This window comes from Liolophura sinensis, chromosome 6 (assembly GCF_032854445.1).
Source record: "Liolophura sinensis isolate JHLJ2023 chromosome 6, CUHK_Ljap_v2, whole genome shotgun sequence".
Classification (NCBI taxonomy): Eukaryota; Metazoa; Mollusca; class Polyplacophora; order Chitonida; family Chitonidae; genus Liolophura; species Liolophura sinensis.
Window position 1 is genome coordinate 51,600,704 of NC_088300.1, and position 21,313 is coordinate 51,622,016.

The 21,313-nt window shown below is 38.1% G+C and overlaps 1 protein-coding gene across 1 annotated transcript in view; it reads left to right on the top strand.

Moving 5' to 3' along the window:
• LOC135468266 (reticulocyte-binding protein homolog 2a-like) overlaps positions 1 to 20,313 on the top strand; it is a 65,854-nt gene extending 45,541 nt beyond the window's left edge. The window contains 27 exon segments of the mRNA XM_064746420.1: positions 646 to 798; positions 800 to 1,570; positions 1,947 to 2,159; positions 2,482 to 2,553; positions 2,873 to 2,915; positions 4,749 to 4,966; positions 5,676 to 6,117; positions 6,119 to 6,294; positions 6,592 to 6,639; positions 6,878 to 6,940; positions 8,215 to 8,310; positions 8,671 to 8,832; positions 9,042 to 9,227; positions 9,558 to 9,734; positions 10,042 to 10,167; positions 11,191 to 11,286; positions 11,757 to 11,876; positions 12,289 to 12,658; positions 13,268 to 13,407; positions 13,781 to 13,868; positions 16,181 to 16,261; positions 16,597 to 16,755; positions 16,991 to 17,121; positions 17,711 to 17,971; positions 18,381 to 18,515; positions 18,739 to 18,810; positions 19,587 to 20,313. Of these exon segments, the coding sequence (XP_064602490.1) occupies positions 646 to 798; positions 800 to 1,570; positions 1,947 to 2,159; positions 2,482 to 2,553; positions 2,873 to 2,915; positions 4,749 to 4,966; positions 5,676 to 6,117; positions 6,119 to 6,294; positions 6,592 to 6,639; positions 6,878 to 6,940; positions 8,215 to 8,310; positions 8,671 to 8,832; positions 9,042 to 9,227; positions 9,558 to 9,734; positions 10,042 to 10,167; positions 11,191 to 11,286; positions 11,757 to 11,876; positions 12,289 to 12,658; positions 13,268 to 13,407; positions 13,781 to 13,868; positions 16,181 to 16,261; positions 16,597 to 16,755; positions 16,991 to 17,121; positions 17,711 to 17,971; positions 18,381 to 18,515; positions 18,739 to 18,810; positions 19,587 to 19,634 (4,647 nt within the window). The 3' untranslated portion in view covers positions 19,635 to 20,313.
• The last annotated feature ends 1,000 nt before the right edge of the window (positions 20,314 to 21,313 follow it).

Sequence of the window (21,313 nt, forward strand, 5' to 3'; positions counted from 1 at the left end):
AATAAGAGTTTTATAAGAAATAAGGAATAAGAGACTAGGTGCACAAAATAATTTACAAATTAGGAAGAAAATTAGAAGTTAAATAACGTTATCAACGTTAAGTTACTTAAGTTTGAGTACACATTTATAATACTTAAAAACAAACATTAATGAATGAAAAGCTTTGAATTTTTGAAAAGCAGTTAAAATTTTAGATGCGTTGTTCATATGCATACAGCATGATAACTTTGTCTCAGTCATACATGTCAACTTTTATTTAATTTCATAAATGAGTTATCAGATACTGATAGATATTTTTTCTTGTATATTACAAATTTGCAACAACGGTGCCACCTCTCTGATATTCCCAGCAAACTAAAAATAGTCAAATCTTTTTCCAGAGTATTTCAGTCTGCTCAAATGTGACATTATGCATTTTGATCACCCATGCATAAGGTCAAGTCAATTCCAAGGAATAAAAGCTGCTAGACGTTTCAAAACCTCAAAACCTGTCAAACTGTGAATTGTACTTTGAAGTGTGACAAACAGTTGAATTTCAGGTTGTGTGTGCAATGTATAAGAAGAACTTGTTGCAGAGGTATTTAAGGTCATTGAGTTTATGATTTATGGAGAGTAACATTTCTTTGTTTTGGGCTATTTCGACAGGTGAGAGAATTAGAAGAAGACAAAGAAAAGTTGATTGAACTATCCAGCCATGAGAAGACCCTAGTCCATGAACAGAATGAGGAAATTCATAAACTCCAGCTCTCGGAAAAGGCTCTCAAAGATCAGGTCAACAATTTTGAGCTGTCAGAACGCTTGCTACATGTGCTTGCTACATGTGAAAATCCAGAAACTTGAAGATGAGGTGAATACCGTGGAGGATAAACTCAGAGTTATGACAGCCAATGAGGGAAGATATCAGGAGATTCTGAAAAAATACAAACTGGACGGAGAATTGAACGCAGCAAAGTCAGAGAATATGGTAGCTACTGTCGAAGAGCTATCTATGTCCGAAACTGCTCTGAAAAAACGAGTGCAGCAGTTGGAAATGGAGAATTCAGAGATCACAGGAAAGTCTGAGTCCTTAGATAAGCAGTTGAAATATGTGGAAGATGCTAAAAGTTTGTTGAATCGCCATCTGAGAGAGGCTGAGCAAGAGAAGAAAACTTTGTGTGACCAGATGAATGCTGTTCAGCAGCTAAAGGGAACAGCTCAACAGAGGAATGAAGAGCTGGCAAAGCTGAACCAGACTCTGTCTAACAAGATTCATAAGCTACAGGAGGAAAAGGCAGGTTTGGTGTACAAGCTATCTCACAGTCAGATCCAGATTGAGGCACTGGAGCGAAAACTTGGATCTGTCAGGGAATCGGAACTAAAACTAAAACACCAGGTCAGCGACCTTGAAAAGTGCCAGCAAGGACTTCACAAAGAAGTGAAGGAATTCCGACTGCGAGATATCGATTCACAGGCAAAGCTCCGAGAAATGGACCAGGAAGTGGTTCTACTGAAGGATCAGCTGACGAAACTGAAACACCGAGAGAAGACTTTGCGTTACAGAGTACAGGAGCTGGAGAATGCTAATCCAGGGGTAAGATCAGTTAATCCTCAGGTAATCTGATTATTAGCACAGCACAAGCTTTGAACTCCAGTAGGGATTATCACAAGCTAGCAGGGAAGCAAGGAGTCAGTTAAATGTCAACAAAAACATGTAATCACTTGATGACACTTAGCCCATCCTGTTTTCCAGAAAATTAGTTTTGAGATGTTGCAGAAATACTGCTTATGTGCATTCATAATACAAACCCTAATTAATTCTGTTTGATAGAAAACAGTGAATTTTTTCCATTTTTGTGTATGATTGTTCCATCACCAAAGGATGTTCGCAAAGCTAAACACTAAACACTGCGTGTACAATTTCTATGTGCTTAGAGAAAATTTTCTGTTTGTTTTTTTTTTAACTCCAGTCCCCCTTGTCCAGTATGTCCCTAGACTTGGACTCGTCAGCACAGTTCAATAATTATCAGCAAAAAATACTTACCCTAACTCGAGAAAATGAAGAACTGAAATCTGAGATGGAAAAGCGCAACGTCCTGTTTGAGAAATCAGAGAACAGCTCTCTCTCAGCAGAGGAAATCAAACGGCTTCAGGATAGAGAAATTTCATGGGAGGAATCTCAGGTAGGTGGGAATCCGTTAGGAAAGGTCAATGAGGAATTCAAAATAAAAGTCGATGACATTCAAAATCAGGTACATGGCTGCAACTATTTGTCTACAACCACATCTTATCCGTGCACTATAGACAGCAGATGTAAAATTTAAAGAGAACAAATTCTGTGGATTTTGACACTTTTGTAGAAGAGGTATTATTAAATTTTAGGAAGTTTTCAGAAATACCTTACAATATGTACATGTAAAGAAGGCTGTACATTTCATGAAATGTGTCATTTTCTCCTGATCCTGATGTGATTGTTAGTTGATGTATCTTACAATGTATTTACAGAATAATTGTGGTCATGAAGAAGAGGTTATGAGATTGAAGGAGAGGTTGGATGCTTATAGTGAAACCATTCAGGTAATGTCTGATATTCCATGTAATGATTTGATTTGAAACAAAAAGGTCAGTTTTAATTATAAATCTAAATCCATAACTCCCGTGGTTGAAATATTCTAAAACTTTAACGAGAATTGGGATGGATGGTATTTGATATTATGGAAGCAAATTCATAATTAGTTAACATTTTTGCTTGCACATCAGCGAGTATTTTTGTTTCATCAGTTATTTTGACAAGTTTTCAGTGGCTTCATAACAGTTAAATATTCCATTCTTGTACAGAAATATGTTTTGTTTTTTTTCTCATTCAGAGAGTTATGGGTTTTTTTGTTTTTTTCAGAGATTACAGAAAGCTTTAGAGATCAGAACTGAACAAGAAAAAGGTAATATTGTGCTGGAAGCGATTTTTTATTCAGATTTTCACATTTTGTTTTCATGATGTTATTTGCCTTTAGTCTGTACCACCTGTGGTTTTATGTATGTGTATATTCAGGTGATACACATTCCTGTAATACCAGAAATATACCCACAGGTATTACCCACATGCAGTTACGTATTAAGTACCTTGTGATATGGCCAATGTGGAGGTTGTAATAGTACATATTACAATAGCTTACTATTGTCTGGGACTGCTATCAGTTGAACAGATATTATATATGACCATGGTTGTCTTAGGTCTATAGTTTGACCTCTTGTGACCTGTAAGACAAGTTATTGAGCCCATGTGTACAGGTAGATCAGGACAATGCTTCCCTCTTTCACCAGAGTGCCAGCTGTGTTGCCACTGTCTGTTCTACTATTGATTTTGTAATGCACATTCTACTACCACTGCAGCATTGTCATTCATACAATGGGCAGTGCCTACTGTGGTAGTAGTGGGGCTCTTGAGAGGTGGGAGTTTGTAGATAAAACTGTTGTTTTTTTTCAACAGAAGTAAGCATTTGAAGCAGACTTTTTTTGGGGGATGATATTTAAACTGAATATTTCTGGGTTTTCTTCTTGAGCTTGCATTAAAATGAGAAGATTATATGTCACTATATTGAACACACACCACCCATGGAGAGCCTCAAACAGTTAGCAGTTTGCTACAACTCCAGTCATTGAGTAAGAATGCATGTCATAGCTCCAAGAGAGCACAGATCCCTTGACCTTGACTCTTTTGTTAGGAGATGTACCCATAGATACCTTCAGTCTGGATTTACCTGTGGTATGACAGCTTACAGATGCAGTTTCCTGGGGACTGCAGTTGCATTGACATGCATTAGTACAACAACTGTGAAGTTGCATGGCAGTGTATGTGCAACACAGTACCTGTGTGTAAAATGCACCTGCATTTGCGAGCAGTGAAGCAATCCCTAGCCAAATGTGAACTAGCCTGTATTTAACTGAGAATCTATGAATCAGGTACAGCTGTTTTGTTTATTGGCCTACATGCTTATGTAAATTAAAGGTACTCATGTAATACATTCATATGCCTTTTATGTCTTTGATATACATGTATTTGAAAATGCAGTACTGAATGTATTTAGTTGATCTTTCAATCTCATTGCACTTACATTAGCCGGTATTGTGCATGGGATTCAGACATCTGTAACAATAACATGCATGTATATGTAAGTACAAGGTATATTGATCACTACCTAGGGTAGGCGGCATGATCAGTATGGTATATATCCAGGTATGTGCTGTATAAGTGTTTAAATTGCATGCAAAACTTGCCCTGTAATATGCTAAGATTTCTGCATTGTGTTATTCCAGTCCTGAGTCAACATAGAATACATGTACATGGTTTTATCACGGGTTCATGGGAACTGTTTAGGTCAGTTGCATCTATATAGGAGCACGTAGCAAATGTAGAAATCACAGGTTCATGGGAACTGTTTAGGTCAATTACATCTATATAGGAGCACGTAGCAAATGTAGAAATCACAGGTTCATGGGAACTGTTTAGGTCAATTACATCTATATAGGAGCACGTAGCAAATGTAGAAATCCTGTGGCATTTTGTTCTGGGGCAACAACTAAGTTAATTTCAAACTAGTATCTGTTTTTCAAGGTAGTCAGTCATCCCAGAAAGTTTCCATGGTAGAAAGCAGAATAAAGATTCATAATAAATTGTGTCTTTGTGAGAGGATGAATAAGGGGAGTGTACAGCAATTACTAGTGCTGAGGTTAACTAGAGTGGCATGCTTAGGACTGTCACTTTCTCGTTTCAGATGTCAACACAGTGGAGATCCATGAGAACATGATCCAGCCAGAAGTGGTCCACAAACCACAAGCATCTGTCAATCAGGGAGGCAGAAGCCCCACCCAGTCTAAAGTGAAGGCTACAACAGGATTCTTCCCTTCCTTATCCCAGGAAGACTCTGAGTTGATTGTCAGAAGCCTAAGAAATAGTCTCAGTGAAGAAGAAGTGGAAGAAATTATGCAAAAGGTACAGGTGGTTTTAAGTCTTGAATCTAAACATTAATATTTTATCACAGTGCACATTACATAAATGTTCAGCTAAAATTAATGCTGTGTATTATATTCTGTGGTTAAATCAAGCCATATGTTATTAATGTTTTATTTTTTTAATATTTTCTTTATCTGTTTGTTGGTTGAATATTAATATCCTGTTAGCATAGGCCCACAAGCATGTCAGCAGTCTCAAATGGTTGATCTTTCCTAAAAGATAGAATTTCCTAAAAGAGAAAAAAAAATTAAAATTATTTAAATATAGGTTTTATTTTAATTCTTCAACCTTTTTGCATAATTGCTAAATGTTTTCAAGCATGTGATGAAGGCATTGTTCTGTGTTGAATCCTTTTTTGTGAAGCCTCAAAAGTAGCCAATCCCACCAATGTAGTTTTGTCTCAAAAATCAAATTAAAAATGTGCATAAATTGCACTGGAAGTTGCTCTTTCATAGGCGAAAAGGTTGAGGAATTAGGATATCAAAGTAACTTATGTCTTTGGGTAACTATTTTACAAATTACACATGTTGTTACATATATCAGTAGCACTTGGGTGTAATTCAGAAAGGCAGATCTACACATGCTGTTGTATAATTGTTAAGTGAAAGTGTAATTACTATGTATCTCTGCATGTACTTAGACCCAGGAAATTACAAGTTTGAACTATTTCCCACAATTATTTCGACAGGTTGTGAATAAACCTGGCCATACAGACGAGAAATTGATGGCTGTAGATGATGACGAGCGGTGGCAGAAAATAGAGTCCATGAACTTTGACCCTCTAAATGACTCATTATCAGAGGATTCTCATTGGGGGAAGATTGAAACAGCCAGACAGCTGGACCAATCCCCTTCAAGACGCACAAGGTCAAAGGGCACTGGCCATGAGGAAATTGGCATGGACATTACACTTCTGAGTGAACAGTCTCAGAACGACAGTGATTCCAGTGCCCAGGACCTGCCACCAGTTAAAAAGAAAACCAAAACTGTAACTTTGTTCAAAACCAAAGCACGATCTAACCAAAACAGTGCCCCGCCTCCATTACCCAGCTCATTGCCGCCATCTTTGCCATCAAAGGGGTGCGGGACCTATTGCAGGCTTGTCACCCGTGGATTTCACGGACGAGACAGGTGACAGTGCAGACGAGGTTCCATATTTCGAGGAGTATAGTGAAGCAGAGACATCCTTGAGCGCAAAGCCGGCTCCTGGGCTGCGAGGTGATGGAAAAGGCTCAGGGGAGATAACTGCTGGTCATACAGCAGGCAGTTTGGTGACCCGATTGGAGGATGTACAAAGGCAACTAACTGTGAGTGTCTTCTGTGCATATGTATTAGTGTGTATTTAATAGCACTTTGGTAACTATCTCACTAAAAGTGTCAGTGCACATGTCAAATCACTCATGGTGACATAACCTTATAAGCTACTGTTTGGATGGTTTAAACTTATTTTCACCTTGATTTGACAATTAAATAAAACATTTTGAGACATGGAGGAGGAATTTACTAATAATAATCCATTCTTTCTTTTCCAGTGCTTTTTAGGTAATAATGTCCTAGAAATATTTCCTGTATACGTTTGTTATTTAGTCATTTTTTGTTCACAGGAGTCTGGAAAATTAAATGCTGACAACCCACTAAGGTGGAAACGAGAGGTAAAGCATATAGATCTCATTGTACACATGTACATAATGACTTTCAAGAAAACACTACACTTACATCTATTTGTAGCGCATAAATATGCATAGTTAAGAACGGATTGCTAGATTTTCTAAATCATAATTATTACATGTAATTTAATACCATAAATGAAATTAAACAGGATATGTGATATTAATTTCTGGTATGTAAAATATGAGTTCCTTCACGTCATACGTCTATTGTGACTTACAGGCTGAAGAAAATGTCAGACAACTTGGACTTTCGAAAGATGACAACAAAAACCTAAAAGATCAGGTACGGAAAAATGGTAGTTGTAAGTTTCTACATTCTAGCCGTACATGTAATAATGGTAGTAAAGTAACAAGGAGTTCATAGTCTCACAAATGTTTCTAAATGATTTAATTCATAGTCTGTTCTTGTGATAGAAGTATATTTTGATATGAATTTTCATAATGAGTGCGAAGAAAAAAAAGAAAGCAACGCCCTAAAATTATTTGTTTAATTAAAATCTGTAATAAACAGAAATGAATTGAATTATTGAAACTTTCATTTTGTTTAGCCACATGATGAGGTAACATTTTTTATCAGATTATTTTGGTGATTTCACGGCACAGTACTGGGTTTAAACTTTCTGTCAGATATTGTAAACCTATCTCAGCGATTTAGACTTCTCCACTGTCATCTTTTTGAAGCATCCCACTACCCACAGTTTTTGTTTGTTTGGTTTCAAAAGTTTCTATCTTTGTGTACATGATCTCAAAACATGAGGAGGTGGGAATGTTCTTGATGTTTTATGGTATTTTATTCAAAGGAATGGTTGCTTTCATGTTTTGTTTTGTTTTGGGATTAATTTATGTTGATTAAAACATATGTTAGGTGAGATTTTATATACCTGAACTGTACTTTTCATTCTGTTTAATTTTCCATTAATATTCTTCTTGAAGACCAAGAGGATGGACAATTTTGTCTTAAGGCTGATTGGACTTTCTCAGTTCTGTTTTCTCATTGAACAAACCTCTCTTGAACTAATTTTTTTTAAAGAAAAACGTTTTTTTTTTTTTTTTTTTTATGTAATTGTGAACGGAGGCTAGTGGTTGCCCCATATAATTATCATCAACGAATTCTGAAATATCTTCTGTGGAAAATGATCAAGTCAGAGCAGTTTAGAACCATGGTTGGTACAGATGGTACAGAAGTAAAGATTTCTGGCTCAAAAGTGTATAGATGATAAAGGAGGTGAAAGAGAGAGTTAAGTTAAATATTAAGTGATGCCTTTTTTGACGCCTAATTTGTTCCAGATATCCTTTATTTGAAGGGTATCTTTAATTGAATGAATGTGCAAGCCTAGAAAAAATTCTAGCGTAATAAAGTTTCTTTTTCTACTTGTCAACATGGCTCTGCAACTCTAGAATTACTGAATAGTAACTTGCTTATCTTGTCGGAGAAAATGTTGATACAATAACATAGCAATTTTCTGATATAACTTATTTTACATAACTGTACAAATATACTGACGATACGGTTCTGTAATTACATACGTCTTATGGATAATGTCATTCATATTTCAGATCAATAAGCTTGAACATGAGTTGGAGGAGAAGAGCAGATATATAGAGATTCTGGAGGCCCTACTGAAAGCAGTGGATAATATCATGGATATGAGGGTAAATTTTACTCTGTGTTCTTAAAAATATGGAATACCAAAGGAATTTAATTGGATTTATTTATTTTCTTCATTTTCTATGCCAGGTTTGTAATAATTTAATTTATTCAGTGATGTTGAACTTTGTGAATGATGGGGGGAAAAATTGAGCCCAGGGGATAAAACTGTAACATAACAAGTAAATCTAGCTGGCCAACTGACAACACATTTACACCAATCTCCTTCTGATTTTAATGTTTCTACCTACATATTTTACAAAGAGCTCTGTGTTTTGTTCTTTAAATGAAGGGATTTCCCACTCATAAATGATAACATAAATGAAAAAAATAGTTTGACTAAATATCTACACTTATTACTCCAGGGCTCCATGAGTGATGAAGAAATCGCCCAGAAACTAGGAGAATCATTGAAAAAGACAAAATCACAGGTGGAGGAGAGTGGGATGACCTCTCACACTGGAGTCAAGGACATGGCAGCTTTGGTCACTGACCTTCACATGAAGGAGCGTGACCTTGTATCAAAGGTAAATTATAGAAGATTTTTTTCTTAATATTGGCTATAAAAAGTTGTTGAACATGAGCATAGCAGGTCAAGTTATTTACAGCCAACAATAAATATAGCAACCTGTTGCTCTGTGAACTTTAACTTTGAATTAATTTATTTGGTAACTTGTAAGAAATAAAAGAAATGTACTTTAATATTGAAAGAACATATTTATTTTTATTTTCCCAGTCTAATGAGGTAAGCAGTCTTAAGAGGGAGGTACAGATGTGGCAGGATGAATATGAAACGGTGGAACAGATGAGAGTAAATGCCCTCGATTGCCTGCAGTCTCTAGAGTTGGAGGTGATGAGACTGCAGGGATCTAATGAAGAATTAGTTGATCTGAAAGAGCAACACAACAGAACTCTGCAAAAGGTAAGGAAGGGCCTAGTTCATGGAGCTTGAATTTTTGTAAACAAATTATGCTTCATAATGACACTTCTTGTTGCTTTTGTTGTCATTTGTGATGCTGTTGTCAATAATGGTTATGTACACAGTGATGGTTTCTAGCATGTGACTTTTTCACTTTGTGTAAAAGTAACTTATTGTTTTGACCGTGTGAGGTGTGTTCAACAATGCTGCGTCTTATTGTCTTTATCCAATCATGCTGCTTGTTCTTGAAACACATTTTACAGTCATTCAGGAAAGTGGCTAAATCTTTTCATACACCAAAAGGATAACAAGTCCTCTACCTACATATTCCAGGTAAATGCTCTTGAGCAGAAGTGTTCACATCTTGACACTGTTGTCATGGAAAAGGAGGTATGTGTGAAGGAGATTGCAGCACTGCAGACAAAACTTGAGGATTATGGGAAAGTAGAAGGAGAGTTGGCAGTGTTAAAAGATCAATTTGAGGTCACAGAAAAGGCGCTGAAAGATCGGGTAATTTGTACTATCAGTTATATGTTGGAGAGCATAAAATTTCAGAAGTTTAAAAGTTTGAATGTACAGCATTGATATAAAGTTTTATGTAAAATAAAAGTAAATAGTTTTTGTAACTGCACGATTTTACAGGTATTAACACATGGGTGTATGGTGATATTTTGTCTGGAAATCATCCAAATACAAATAAGCAGACCAGGAAAGATAGATGAGCTTATGTAGCATTTTTTTTTCAAGATCTGAAGGTTTTATTCATGGATAACTTTTATTAGCCTTTTAAAGAACTGGAACTTAATCTTCACTGTAGTTGGAGTCTGAAAAGGTGCTGCAGGAGGATAATGATGAACTGACAAGAAAACTGTCAGAACTGGAGAGAGATCATCAGGAAGAAAAATCTAAACTGTTGACAGAGTTGGAATCTTTGAAATCCAGGGCAAGTGCCTAATGTTTATAGTAATCTTTAGTGGTAAAGACTCAGTTTATATTAGTACGTATGAATATGTATTAATCTTTAAATTCCATGTAAAGACTTGTAATTTGTCAGCATGTTTAAGTTTTTCTTTAGTCCTTTGGCAAATTAAATTCCCTGGAAGTTGAGGATTACGCTGTAATATGTCATTATAATGTGAATTCACCATACTTTAGTTTGGGACAAATTCCATAACAGTAATCATGCATTCAATTTATCATCTATAAATTGTTTTCACCTATAAGTTTACTCATTTTACATTGTTCATTGCTGCTGATGTGTTATTTGTCTTTTAGCTGTCGTTATTTAAGACATTTTGTGTAAACAAGTAATTACGTGTCTGCATGGCTTTATTCACTCGTTGGCTTCTTGTGGTACTTGAAATATTCTGGTAAACAGTATACACCTGTAGTTTGGACCTTTTCTTCCATAATATCTGGAAGATTTTCAGGGGGTTAGCCAGAAATGTAAAAGAGGGTGTCCAAACATCCCTTTTTGAGGCCTTTTTGTTGTAGGAGGGCATCCAGATTTCACTTTCTCCTATCTCTCCCATGTTAAAATGCTGAAAACAGGGTGTCCTAATGGCACCAGTATTCTGTTTGACCCGTCCACTTGGACGGACGGATGGGTGGGTGGATGGATGGACGGACGGATGGGTAGCTGGCTATTCCTGTTAGGATTTGTTTAATACATAACACATTAAAACCATTTTTGTACTGGGCCAAGTATGGGTCAGCTTGAAGTCGGCCCAGCTTTTGGCATGGAGTTCCAGTCAGGCAGTGGGACCAACTTGTAAAAAGGAGTCATCGTCCTGAAATATTTAAGGTTATGTTAAACATCAAGCATAGTTGAGGCAAAGTTCAGAAAGGCTTTCCAGACATTTAAATATTTACATTGAGGGGTTCAAAGGGTATGTACTAGAAGTCCATATATCAATGGATGTGCACCCTTCCATTATTGCTGAAAATCATATTGCTTCTCTTACAGTGTGGTGATCTTGAACACGAGAAGGAACAGCTGGAGAAGCAAGTTACATCATTGCAGTCTAAAGTGGAGGAGTTGATGAAACAGTGCCAAGAAAAGGTTAGATGTTCGTGTGAAGTTGTGAATTTTAAATAGATCTTCAGGTATTGTTGCAGTATTTGATTGCTTTCATTTATAATTTGACACTGATTTTATAATCTGGTTTACCAGTTAAATCCAATGTGTGTCATAAGAAGCCTGTGGTACTTTCCAGTTTATACACTCAGTTTGGATGAATGAAAGATTATGGTTGAACGTCACATCAGCAATTTTTCAGCCATAACGGGGTGACACTCGGTTTGAGAGGATAGACCATGTAGACTGGTCTGCCATCTTCCTGTATACTGTGACTTGATGGATCACCCCTCCCTTGTGCACGAAATTCCTACAGAGTCGAGCTGGCTACATAGATGTATAAATTGGATAGCATTGAGACCATTCTGTAAGGATACACTGCTCTTGTATGACATTCTTTTGAAATTTGTGAGTGTGTGGAAGATTTTGTATTTTGTCCATATGCCTTGCTGCAGGATTTGAAAATCCAGGCCCTGAGTGCTGAATTGGAGAAACTGAAAGTGAAAGAAGACAAACTACCATTGGAAAGTAATGGTTTGAATGGATCTGTGTCCTCTCCTGATATATCATTCCAGGTTTGTGTTGTTTGGCTTTACATCTGGTTTATAGTGTATGCAGTCTAGAACCTTTGATTGAGTTTATGGCGTTTTGATATAGAATCACTAAATAAATAAATAATGACGTAAAAAGATGGTGTAAAATTTAATAAACATTTATTCACAGTGTTGCCAGATGGAAGTAGACTGGCCCTTCAGAAATATATAATTGATTTTATGTGATACTTCAGCTTTTTCAAAGTCAGCTTTTATACCACATTGTCATTAGTCTTTCCAGGAATTAGATTGAATTTTAAAAATTACTGATTAATGGTTTAAATAGACTTCCTTACCACGAGATTCATGTTGTTTTACAATCAATTTTAAAAATTACTGATTAATGGTTTAAATAGACTTCCTTACCACGAGATTCATGTTGTTTTACATCAAGGATGCGGAGATTGTGTCAAGCACCCACCGCCCTGTACAGATTGAGCGTCCCTCCTCTGAGTCTTCTGTTAGCCTAGAGGGACTTCCTGCCCGGTCTGCGTCAGTCGACCCTTCCAAACGCAGACGACGTATGTTACCCACAGCACGCTCCATCACGCCCTCACCCATGTCAAACGGTCACTCGCGGGCAAGGGAAGCAAGATTTGAGTCCAGGGTCACCCTCCATCTCCAGAACAGCAATGTTCAGAGCAGTGATCCTCAGGCTAAGACATTTGTGGCTGTGGCAAACTACAATCCTTCTCTGTTCTCCCGTAGTAACAGACCAAGAGATGAGCTGAAGCTATATGAGGGGGACACGGTCTATGTTAAAGGTGTGTTTAGAAAATAATCTAATGTTTTCGTAAATTCTTACCAGTTACCTGTGTGGCAGATACATGCACATGTACTTCAAATGATTTTCACATTGGATGTAATATCCAGCTTTCAACTGAATTCATAGAATTCAATGAACAGTGAAAATGTCTTCTCCAGTGTAGTAATTCATTCATCTTGTCTTTTTTCGTGGATTGATGCCAATCTCTTGGTTTAGTACGACGTCAGTGTTAAGGTTGATCCTCATTGCACACTTGGATGAAATCTCCAGCATTTATTTCGTTAAAATGGATGTTTTTTGTAATCACAAACACCTTAAAAATGTGTCCTAAATCTAACTGGCAAATTCAGACCACATGGGTGATCCTCTTTAGCTTTTGATGCTTTCCTGCAGTTTCTGTGCTAACAGAAACTGCAGCACATGTTTTTAACTTTTGTTACCAAAAGTAACGGTATTATCGTTAATTTCAGCACTAGAATCTGTGCTATATTCAGAATGTGTTATCCCTATTAACGATAATACCGTTACTTAATCCACTTTCTAAATGACATCTATACTTACCAAAAGTACTCTGCATCTGCCCCCCCCCCCCCCCCCACTTTGACAGGCGAGAAGGATGACCAGGGTTACTACGAGGCTGAGGTGAATGGTCAGAAAGGCCTGGTACCAGCCAGTTACCTGTTACCTCTACCTATAGACAAGGACATACTGCGCTCCATGGTGGAGAGAAGACAACAACAACAACAGGTGATTTGTAACGACCATTCTGCACATAGGATGTTTTAATGCCCCATTTGTTCTTCCTTATGCACTCCTTTTTGTTTACCTGTTTAGACTTTAATATGACTGTTTTTTCTTATTTATTGCTTTTCATATAGATTCTGTTTAGTCCCTTCTGCCATCAACAAATTATTTTTATATTTTTTGGAAATTTTTAACATCTTGATTATTGCATCTTTATGAGTTCTTCGGTAGTAGTTATTTGTGTCTTGACTATATTGTGACTTTAAAATGAATAATATGAAATTGAAAGTTTGAATATTGTAATGTTCAGACATACACATTCCTGCTTGTTTCACACAGATGTTTGATCCAGATCTAATGTTTCTGTTGTCCTCAGAGAGCTCCAGCTTACCTTGACCAGTCCCCAGAGCACATTTTACAGTTACACAGTGAGCTATATCAGTCAGCTAACAATCTCGGAGTAGGTAGGTTGACAAGGCTAGTTGTAGGCAGAAGACTGCCAGCTGATGAATATATAGGTTTTCACTGTGCAGAAATGAGGAAAATGATACATGCTTTGTAATAATGTTTTTTTATTTTGTTTGTTTTTGTAGTATATGTATGTAAACACTCATCATTACACATGTAAAAGCTTTGAGATTTACCAATTAAAACACTCGCCCTGGCTGGTATGATCACTGCCAATGACCAGTGATGTAGCAGTGTCTCAAATCTAGCTTTCGCTGGTCAACGACTGCTTTAAGTCAGGAGGTTGGTATATCAAAGAAATGCACTCTGAAATGCTCTCACTCATTTGGCATGGTTACAGCAGGGTCTAACCACAAGGTATCGGATCACCATCTGCTATACTGTAGATAATTATACATGTGCACGAGCATGTATAGACATAGGTGGTGCAGTCATGTGTATAGACATGGTTGGTGCAATCACATGTATAGACATGAATGGTGCAGTCACGCGTATAGACGTGGGGGGGCCTCCGTTTCTCAGTTGGTTAGCACGCTAGCGCAGCGTAATGACCCAGGAGTCTCTCACCAATGCAGTCGCTGTGAGTTCAAGCCCAGCTCATGCTGGTTTCCTCTCCGGCCATATGGGGGAAGGTCTGCCAGCAACCTGCGGAGGGTTGTGGTTTCCCCCGGGCTGTGCCAGGTTTTCACCCACCATAATGCTGGCCGCTGTCGTATAAGTGAAATATTCTTGAGTACGGCGTAAAACACCAATCAAATAAATGAATAAATATAGACATGGGTGGTAGTCACATGTATAGACATGGGTGGTGCAGTGTATAGACTTGGTTGGTGCAGTCACATGTATAGACATGAGTGGTGCAGTCACGTGTATAGATGTTGGTGCAGGCACGTGTATAGACATGGTTGATGCAGTCATGTGTATAGACATAAGTGGTGCAGTCAATTGTATAGACATGAGTGGTGCGGTCAAGTGTGTAGACATGAGTGGTACAGTGTAGACATGAGTGATGCAGTCACGTGTATAGACATGAGTGGTGCAGTCACGTGTATAGACACGAGTGGTGCAGTGTATAGACATGGGTGGTGCAGTGTATAGACATGGGTGGTGCAGTGTATAGACATGGGTGGTACAGTCACGTGCATTGACATGCGGTGCAGTCACATGTACAGATATGGGTGGTGCAGTGTATAGACATGAGTGGCACAGTCACATGTATAGACATGAGTGGTGCAGTCACATGTATGGACATGAGTGGTGCAGTCATGTGTATATACATGGGTGGTGCAGTCACATGTATAGGCATGGGTGGTGCAGTGTATAGACACGCGTGGTGTAGTCACATGTATGGCCATGAGTGGTGCAGTGTATAGACATGAGTGGTGCAATCACGTGTGTATGCTTGGGTGGTGCAGTTACATGTATAGACAAGAGTGGTGCAGTCACGTGTATAGACATGAATGGTGCAGTCACGTGCATAGACATGCGTGGTACAGTCATGTATAGATATGGGTGATGCAGTATATAGACATGAGTGGCACAGTCACGTGTATAGACATGAGTGACGCAGTCACATGTATATACATGAGTGGTGCAGTCACATGTATAGACATGAGTGGTGCAGTCACGTGTACAGACATAAGTGATGCAGCCACATGTATAAACATGGGTGCTGCAGTCACATGCATAGACATGGGTGCTGCAGTCACATGTATAGACATGGGTGCTGCAGTCACGTGCATAGACATGGGTGCTGCAGTCACGTGCATAGACATGAGTGTTGCAGTCACTTGTATAGACATGAGTGTTGCATTCACGTGTATAGACATGAGTTGTGCAGTCACATGTCTAGACATGGGTGGTGCAGTGTATAGACATGGGTGCTGCAGTCACGTGCATAGACATGAGTGTTGCAGTCACTTGTATAGACATGGGTGTTGCATTCACGTGTATAGACATGAGTTGTGCAGTCACATGTGTAGACATGGATGGTGCAGTGTATAGACATGGGTGCTGCAGTCACGTGCACAGACATGTGTGGTGCACTCATGTGTGGTCAAACCGGCCCGAATAGCACCATTGGTAGAGCGTCTGCTTCAGGAGCGGTAGATCCAGGATCAATCCTGGGTCGAGTCACACCTGTGTGAGTTTACATAAGTTCCTGCTTTGTGCTGACATAATTTATTGCATATTGTAAGTTTAAAGTCATCACCTGTTAAACACTGTTATCACCTAAGCACATATGTGTTTATTTGTGTGTACATCTACATTTGTGTATATAGTTGATGTCATATTTTCACCTGGACAGCACCTGGTAATGCAGCACCTCAGTCACCATCACCAATCCAACTCACTCGTCCCAAAACAGCCCCACCTACAACCCAGGAAGGTAATTCGTACTTTCTGACATTTATCAAGGTCATTAAATCTGTTCACTTACCAGTTGTACTTTATCACAGTTCTTTAGAGTCTTTTTGGTTCATTTTATAGCATTGAAACATGTTTTAATACACCATGGTTTCTGAATACAACTTGCATGTTTATTTACAGACTTCATGATCAGTTTAATGATTAAGACTTGGTGCATGTTCAGTTGAGTAACATGTAGGCATGGTGTTTTCCTTGTTCTGTTGGTCTGAAGTTCACTACGAATTTAATGTGTGCTGTTATTCTGTGATTGATACCATTGAGTCAGACTGTTTTATCTTTCTTTCTGATTGGCAGGTCGCCGTCGACTACCTCAAGTGAATGGTAATGGCAATATTTCACCTCATGACTTGCCTCACACCTCACAGACCTTACCCCGGCTGTACAAACCGGTGGCCATTCAACCTCATTACCGATCACTGACACTGCCAAAAAAGAAAGCACCGGTCTTCCAAGGTAAAGTAAAAGAATAGTGTTGTCAGGGCTTCGCTTCAGAAAAGAACCTTGATTGTGTCATCCTGCTCAGTGACTGCTCTTCATTCTCACTTCTTTCTCAAAAGTGTTACTGTATTTAAAGTAAGGTAGTGTACTACACTTGTTTTAAAGGTATCAAGCCTGTAGAAACTTATATTATTGAAGCGGTGACAAACTTCATGAAAAAGATAATATACAAGTTACTGTTTATGTCTAGGTCCTCCATCCCCTCCCAGGGACTTCAAGGTGGAGAGAATTGTGGGAGAACATGGTGTGATGTTGTCATGGCGGCCCCCAGAGCTGGACGAGTTTGCCAGGAGCAACGGTTCGGAACTCTCAGGATATGTGGTGAGTGTGATCTTTTTGTCCAGATAACATTGGGTAAGATGTGAGCCATGTAGCCTTGGAGCCCACACTGGTAAGTGGTATCTTTGTTTAGATACAATTAGACACAATAAATAACCTGTGATTTTGCCAATGATGAAGTTGCACATTTTGTCTCATTCTGAGAGTTCTGTTGTTCTCACAAAGGTGTTCTGGGTTTGGAATTTGTCAGGTAGGATGATGCCATGCTGGGAAAATGTAAGTTTCAGCTCAAAAGTATGATTTTGTGACCTTTATTCACCCCTAAAAATGAAGTTGTCTGGGGGAAAATATAGGGTGTTTAGAGCCAGTCCTGTAGCCTTGTAATAGCTGTAAGTGGGATCTTTGTCTGGACGTGATTGGATAAGATAGGAGTCAGGTAGCCTTGTAACAAGTGTGATGTAGTATCTGCCCTGTAGCCTTGATGTAGCAATAAATGGAATGTTAGTCTAGATAAGATGCGAGACATTGTATCTTCATAATAGCAAAATAGTACTTTGTCAGTCTCAAGTAAGACTGGTATCCATGGAGACGTCATAAAAAACTGAATCATTTCGCTTTTCTTTATTCACAGATTTACCTCAATGGACGTGTGTGTAAGAAAGTGACGAGCCCACACCTGTCTAAAGTTGTTATAGAAAATCTGGATGTGGATGAGAGCCTCAAGTTCCTGATCCAGTCTCTGGCTGTGAATGGTCAGGCATCCTCTCTCGTGGAGGCAGAGTGGGACAGAGACAACAGCCTCATGTCAGACTCCAGCTTTGAGGGCTGCTCAGAGACTGACCTCTCCTCTGTCCTGTCCAGCGTCCAGTATGACCAAGGACACAAACGGGCGGTCAGTATACCCTGTATACCTTCAGGGTCAAGCTTAGGAAGATAGTAATGCTATCGTTTATAATCTGTAACAGCGAACTGCCATGATGTTCACACATAGATTTCTTGCTGTGAAACTCACCTGATGATTTAGATGCATCATTTGAGTGAAAATGTGTGGGATCCTTCTACAATCCATTTGTAAATGCATATACATGCAGTTCGTGAACAATGGAGAGTATTACAACATTACACCAGACAGTGTTCATGTGGAACGTTGAATAATGCACTAAAAGCGCCAATCAGACAAATATATGAACAATGCTCTGGATATCCATGAATACCCGATTTACTGTGTTATATCATAAATCTTATAGCATGATAATTGTACTAAGTGTCAATTTAAAAATGAAAATTTGACTTGGTTACAGTTCCTGGCTATCTATGACTACTCCCCCACAGAACACTCCCCTCATGATTACACAGGTTGTGAACTAGGATTCCGTGCAGGGGATACGATCACAGTCTACGGGAGACTGAGACCAGATGGATTCTACCATGGAGAGGTAAAACAAAAATGGACATTATCCAAATATAATATCTGAACTTCAATGAAATCCTCTGTTTTATAAATGACTACCAGTGCTTGTACAGTGTATATTTTCAAAAATGCTTTTCATATACTTAAGACTGAAAAGGTTGATAAATGAAAATTTTGCTTTAAAGCATTGTTTTCGTTGTGGTGAATTTCTTTTGTCAAAACTTATATCTGACTTTTTTCTTTTCTAGATCAGTGGAAAGCGAGGGCTCGTACCTGCCAGCTTTATCGAGGAAGTTCCACATGGTGCTCAAAATAGAAAGGTCAGTCATATTTCTGGTGTGTGTCTGCGTGACTAACTGAACATGTTCAACAGTGACCGATACATTGTTTGTAACACTGTCTTGAGTGCCTCAGTATCATTTATCAGAGTTATCAAAAACAATGCTGTGTATGGCATTGCGCATAAATGATTCTGTTCAGTGTTGAAAGATGGATGAATTACTCCACTGAGGCATTGTGGCTCAAAGTAACAAGTATTTTATATATAGTTGTTTATATGTGAACACATATGTGAATATGTGAAGAGACTGGCCATATTATGTGTGCCACTGGCATGAAACTGCCACTAAGTTATGAGCAGCAGCCATAGTTTGTTCTTATCTTTTGTGAACAAGGGCCAATTCCACAAAGACAGTTCTGAGTTAAGTCAAAATTTCAAACCCTGTCACAATGCTTAGTTTTTGGTGACGGAAATACAAATTTTGTCACATTTGTCTTAAGAGAACATTGGTGAGGTGGTAAAAATTTTAATTTACAGGGCCCAAAAATTAAGCTTTAAAAATTATTTCAAATTTTGACTGGCTTTGTGGAAGCAGCAGAGTTAAGAACAGTTTTGTTCCATGACACGCGAGCTGAAGCATGTATGTTAAGGTTTTGTATTCCTAAATCAGTAAAGCTGTATAACTTTGTCAGCCATACAGGTACTTTGTTATTAGGATATCGAGAGATATTAAAAGCGTCTTATTATCGAGTAGTACAGTGTATTTGTGTATTATCAATCTTTCATGATTTTGTTGTTGTTTTTTTTTCATTTCAGGCAGTATCTCGCGCCCATTTGAAACTAACTTCCCAACGCAATCACTGAGTCATCTTACAGACAAATGTTTAAGACTGCGGACACATCGGGTGGCTTCAGGGATGACAGGACACTCAAAAACCTCTTCAGGTGTCTGTGGGCACCCTGTATGATTCCAAGGGTGACTCATGAGCAACCTGCGAGAAACTCTGGAGCTAACTGTGCAGGAGTCCAGGCTGTCCTCCAGGTGTGAAGGTTGCGGAGTTCGCATGTCTTTAAGCATTACCTTTATCAACATCTCAAAGAATCACCAGTTCTGATTAGAAGATACTTCAACTGAGGACTTCCCAAGAGGACTTAAGAGTCCTAAGTGCTAACTGATATCACAGTATTACTGGAAATCACAAGATCTTCCCAAACCAGGTTTTTCTATCAACAAGTCAGCAATTTTCATGTACTTGGGAGAAAAATCACTGAAATATGCATTTAATATTCCAGATCTGTGTCATGTTTATATTGGTGCTACTTAATCAAAGGTTTTGCATTTTGATTTTGCTGAGAAATTAGAGCACTATCGAGAATGATGAAGTTATTCAATGTCAATCTCAAAAAAAAAGAAAATATCCCACCTAATAAAATTTCATATGAAGTGCTATTGTTTGCAATGAATTGTTTACATATACTGCCTTGTGCATGGTTCATTTTAGGTTGTGTATGTCCCTGAAACAAAGTCTTCCTTTACCTATTATAAACAAAATTGTTTATGAAAAAAAATGCAATATTGTAAAAAATATCTGTTAAAAAAACTTATTACAAAGCATTATACATCATGACTTGAAAGTACACGTAAGGGTGAATAGAAACAAAGTTTGGTCAGAGGATGAGTGACTTTTAAGCTTGAGCATGTTAAATGAGTTATGTTTGAGCAGAAATTTTCAATAATAACCAGAAGGTTAAAAGCATATTTTCGTCTTCCTTCTGTACATACAGTTACTGTTAATATTTTGTGTTATAAGTTATATTGCACAAATCCCGTGTTATAATATTGTAGATATGTCAGTAATGCCACATGGACAGTTTGTTTATATTTTTGTACTATGGCTATGTATAAAAAAAAAATAAATAAATGGCGCTACTTTACCTGATAAATCAACTTTTCATTTCTTTTTTTTAATGAATACCAATCCAATACGATAAAGTCAGTTTGACTTCATATGAAACTTGACTACTTATTTAAACACTCAATTTCTATTATGATAGAATACTACACTAATATTAAGTGTTCACTTAAAAAAGATATGCGTTGTGAATTTGGTCCTGAATGGCTGCCCGCAACAGCTATCCAAGATTAAGATACTCTTAAGTACATGTATCCTACATAAAAATTACAACTGTGTATAATCCAAGCAGAATTAATGATATTTGCAATCCTGAAGTGGATAACACGGCTAAGGCTTGAAACACTACAGGAGGGAAAGGTTTCTTTTTGCACCTGCGGGAAGCCTGTTTGGGATACAATTTGTATATGCTTCAAAATGATAAGGTCTGAGCTTTGAGATAGAAACTAGATGTATCTGACAACGTGCCAATCTCACTATTTCGCCTTTATACAGAAATTTCACATTGCCCATTTGCACTTGATTATTGGAGATGCAGTTTGAAATCAAATCTCTATGGCTTGACCACAGTCTTATGGCATTGTGTTCGTCCAGTACATTTGCCAGACAGGGTACAGTGGTGACCCCAAG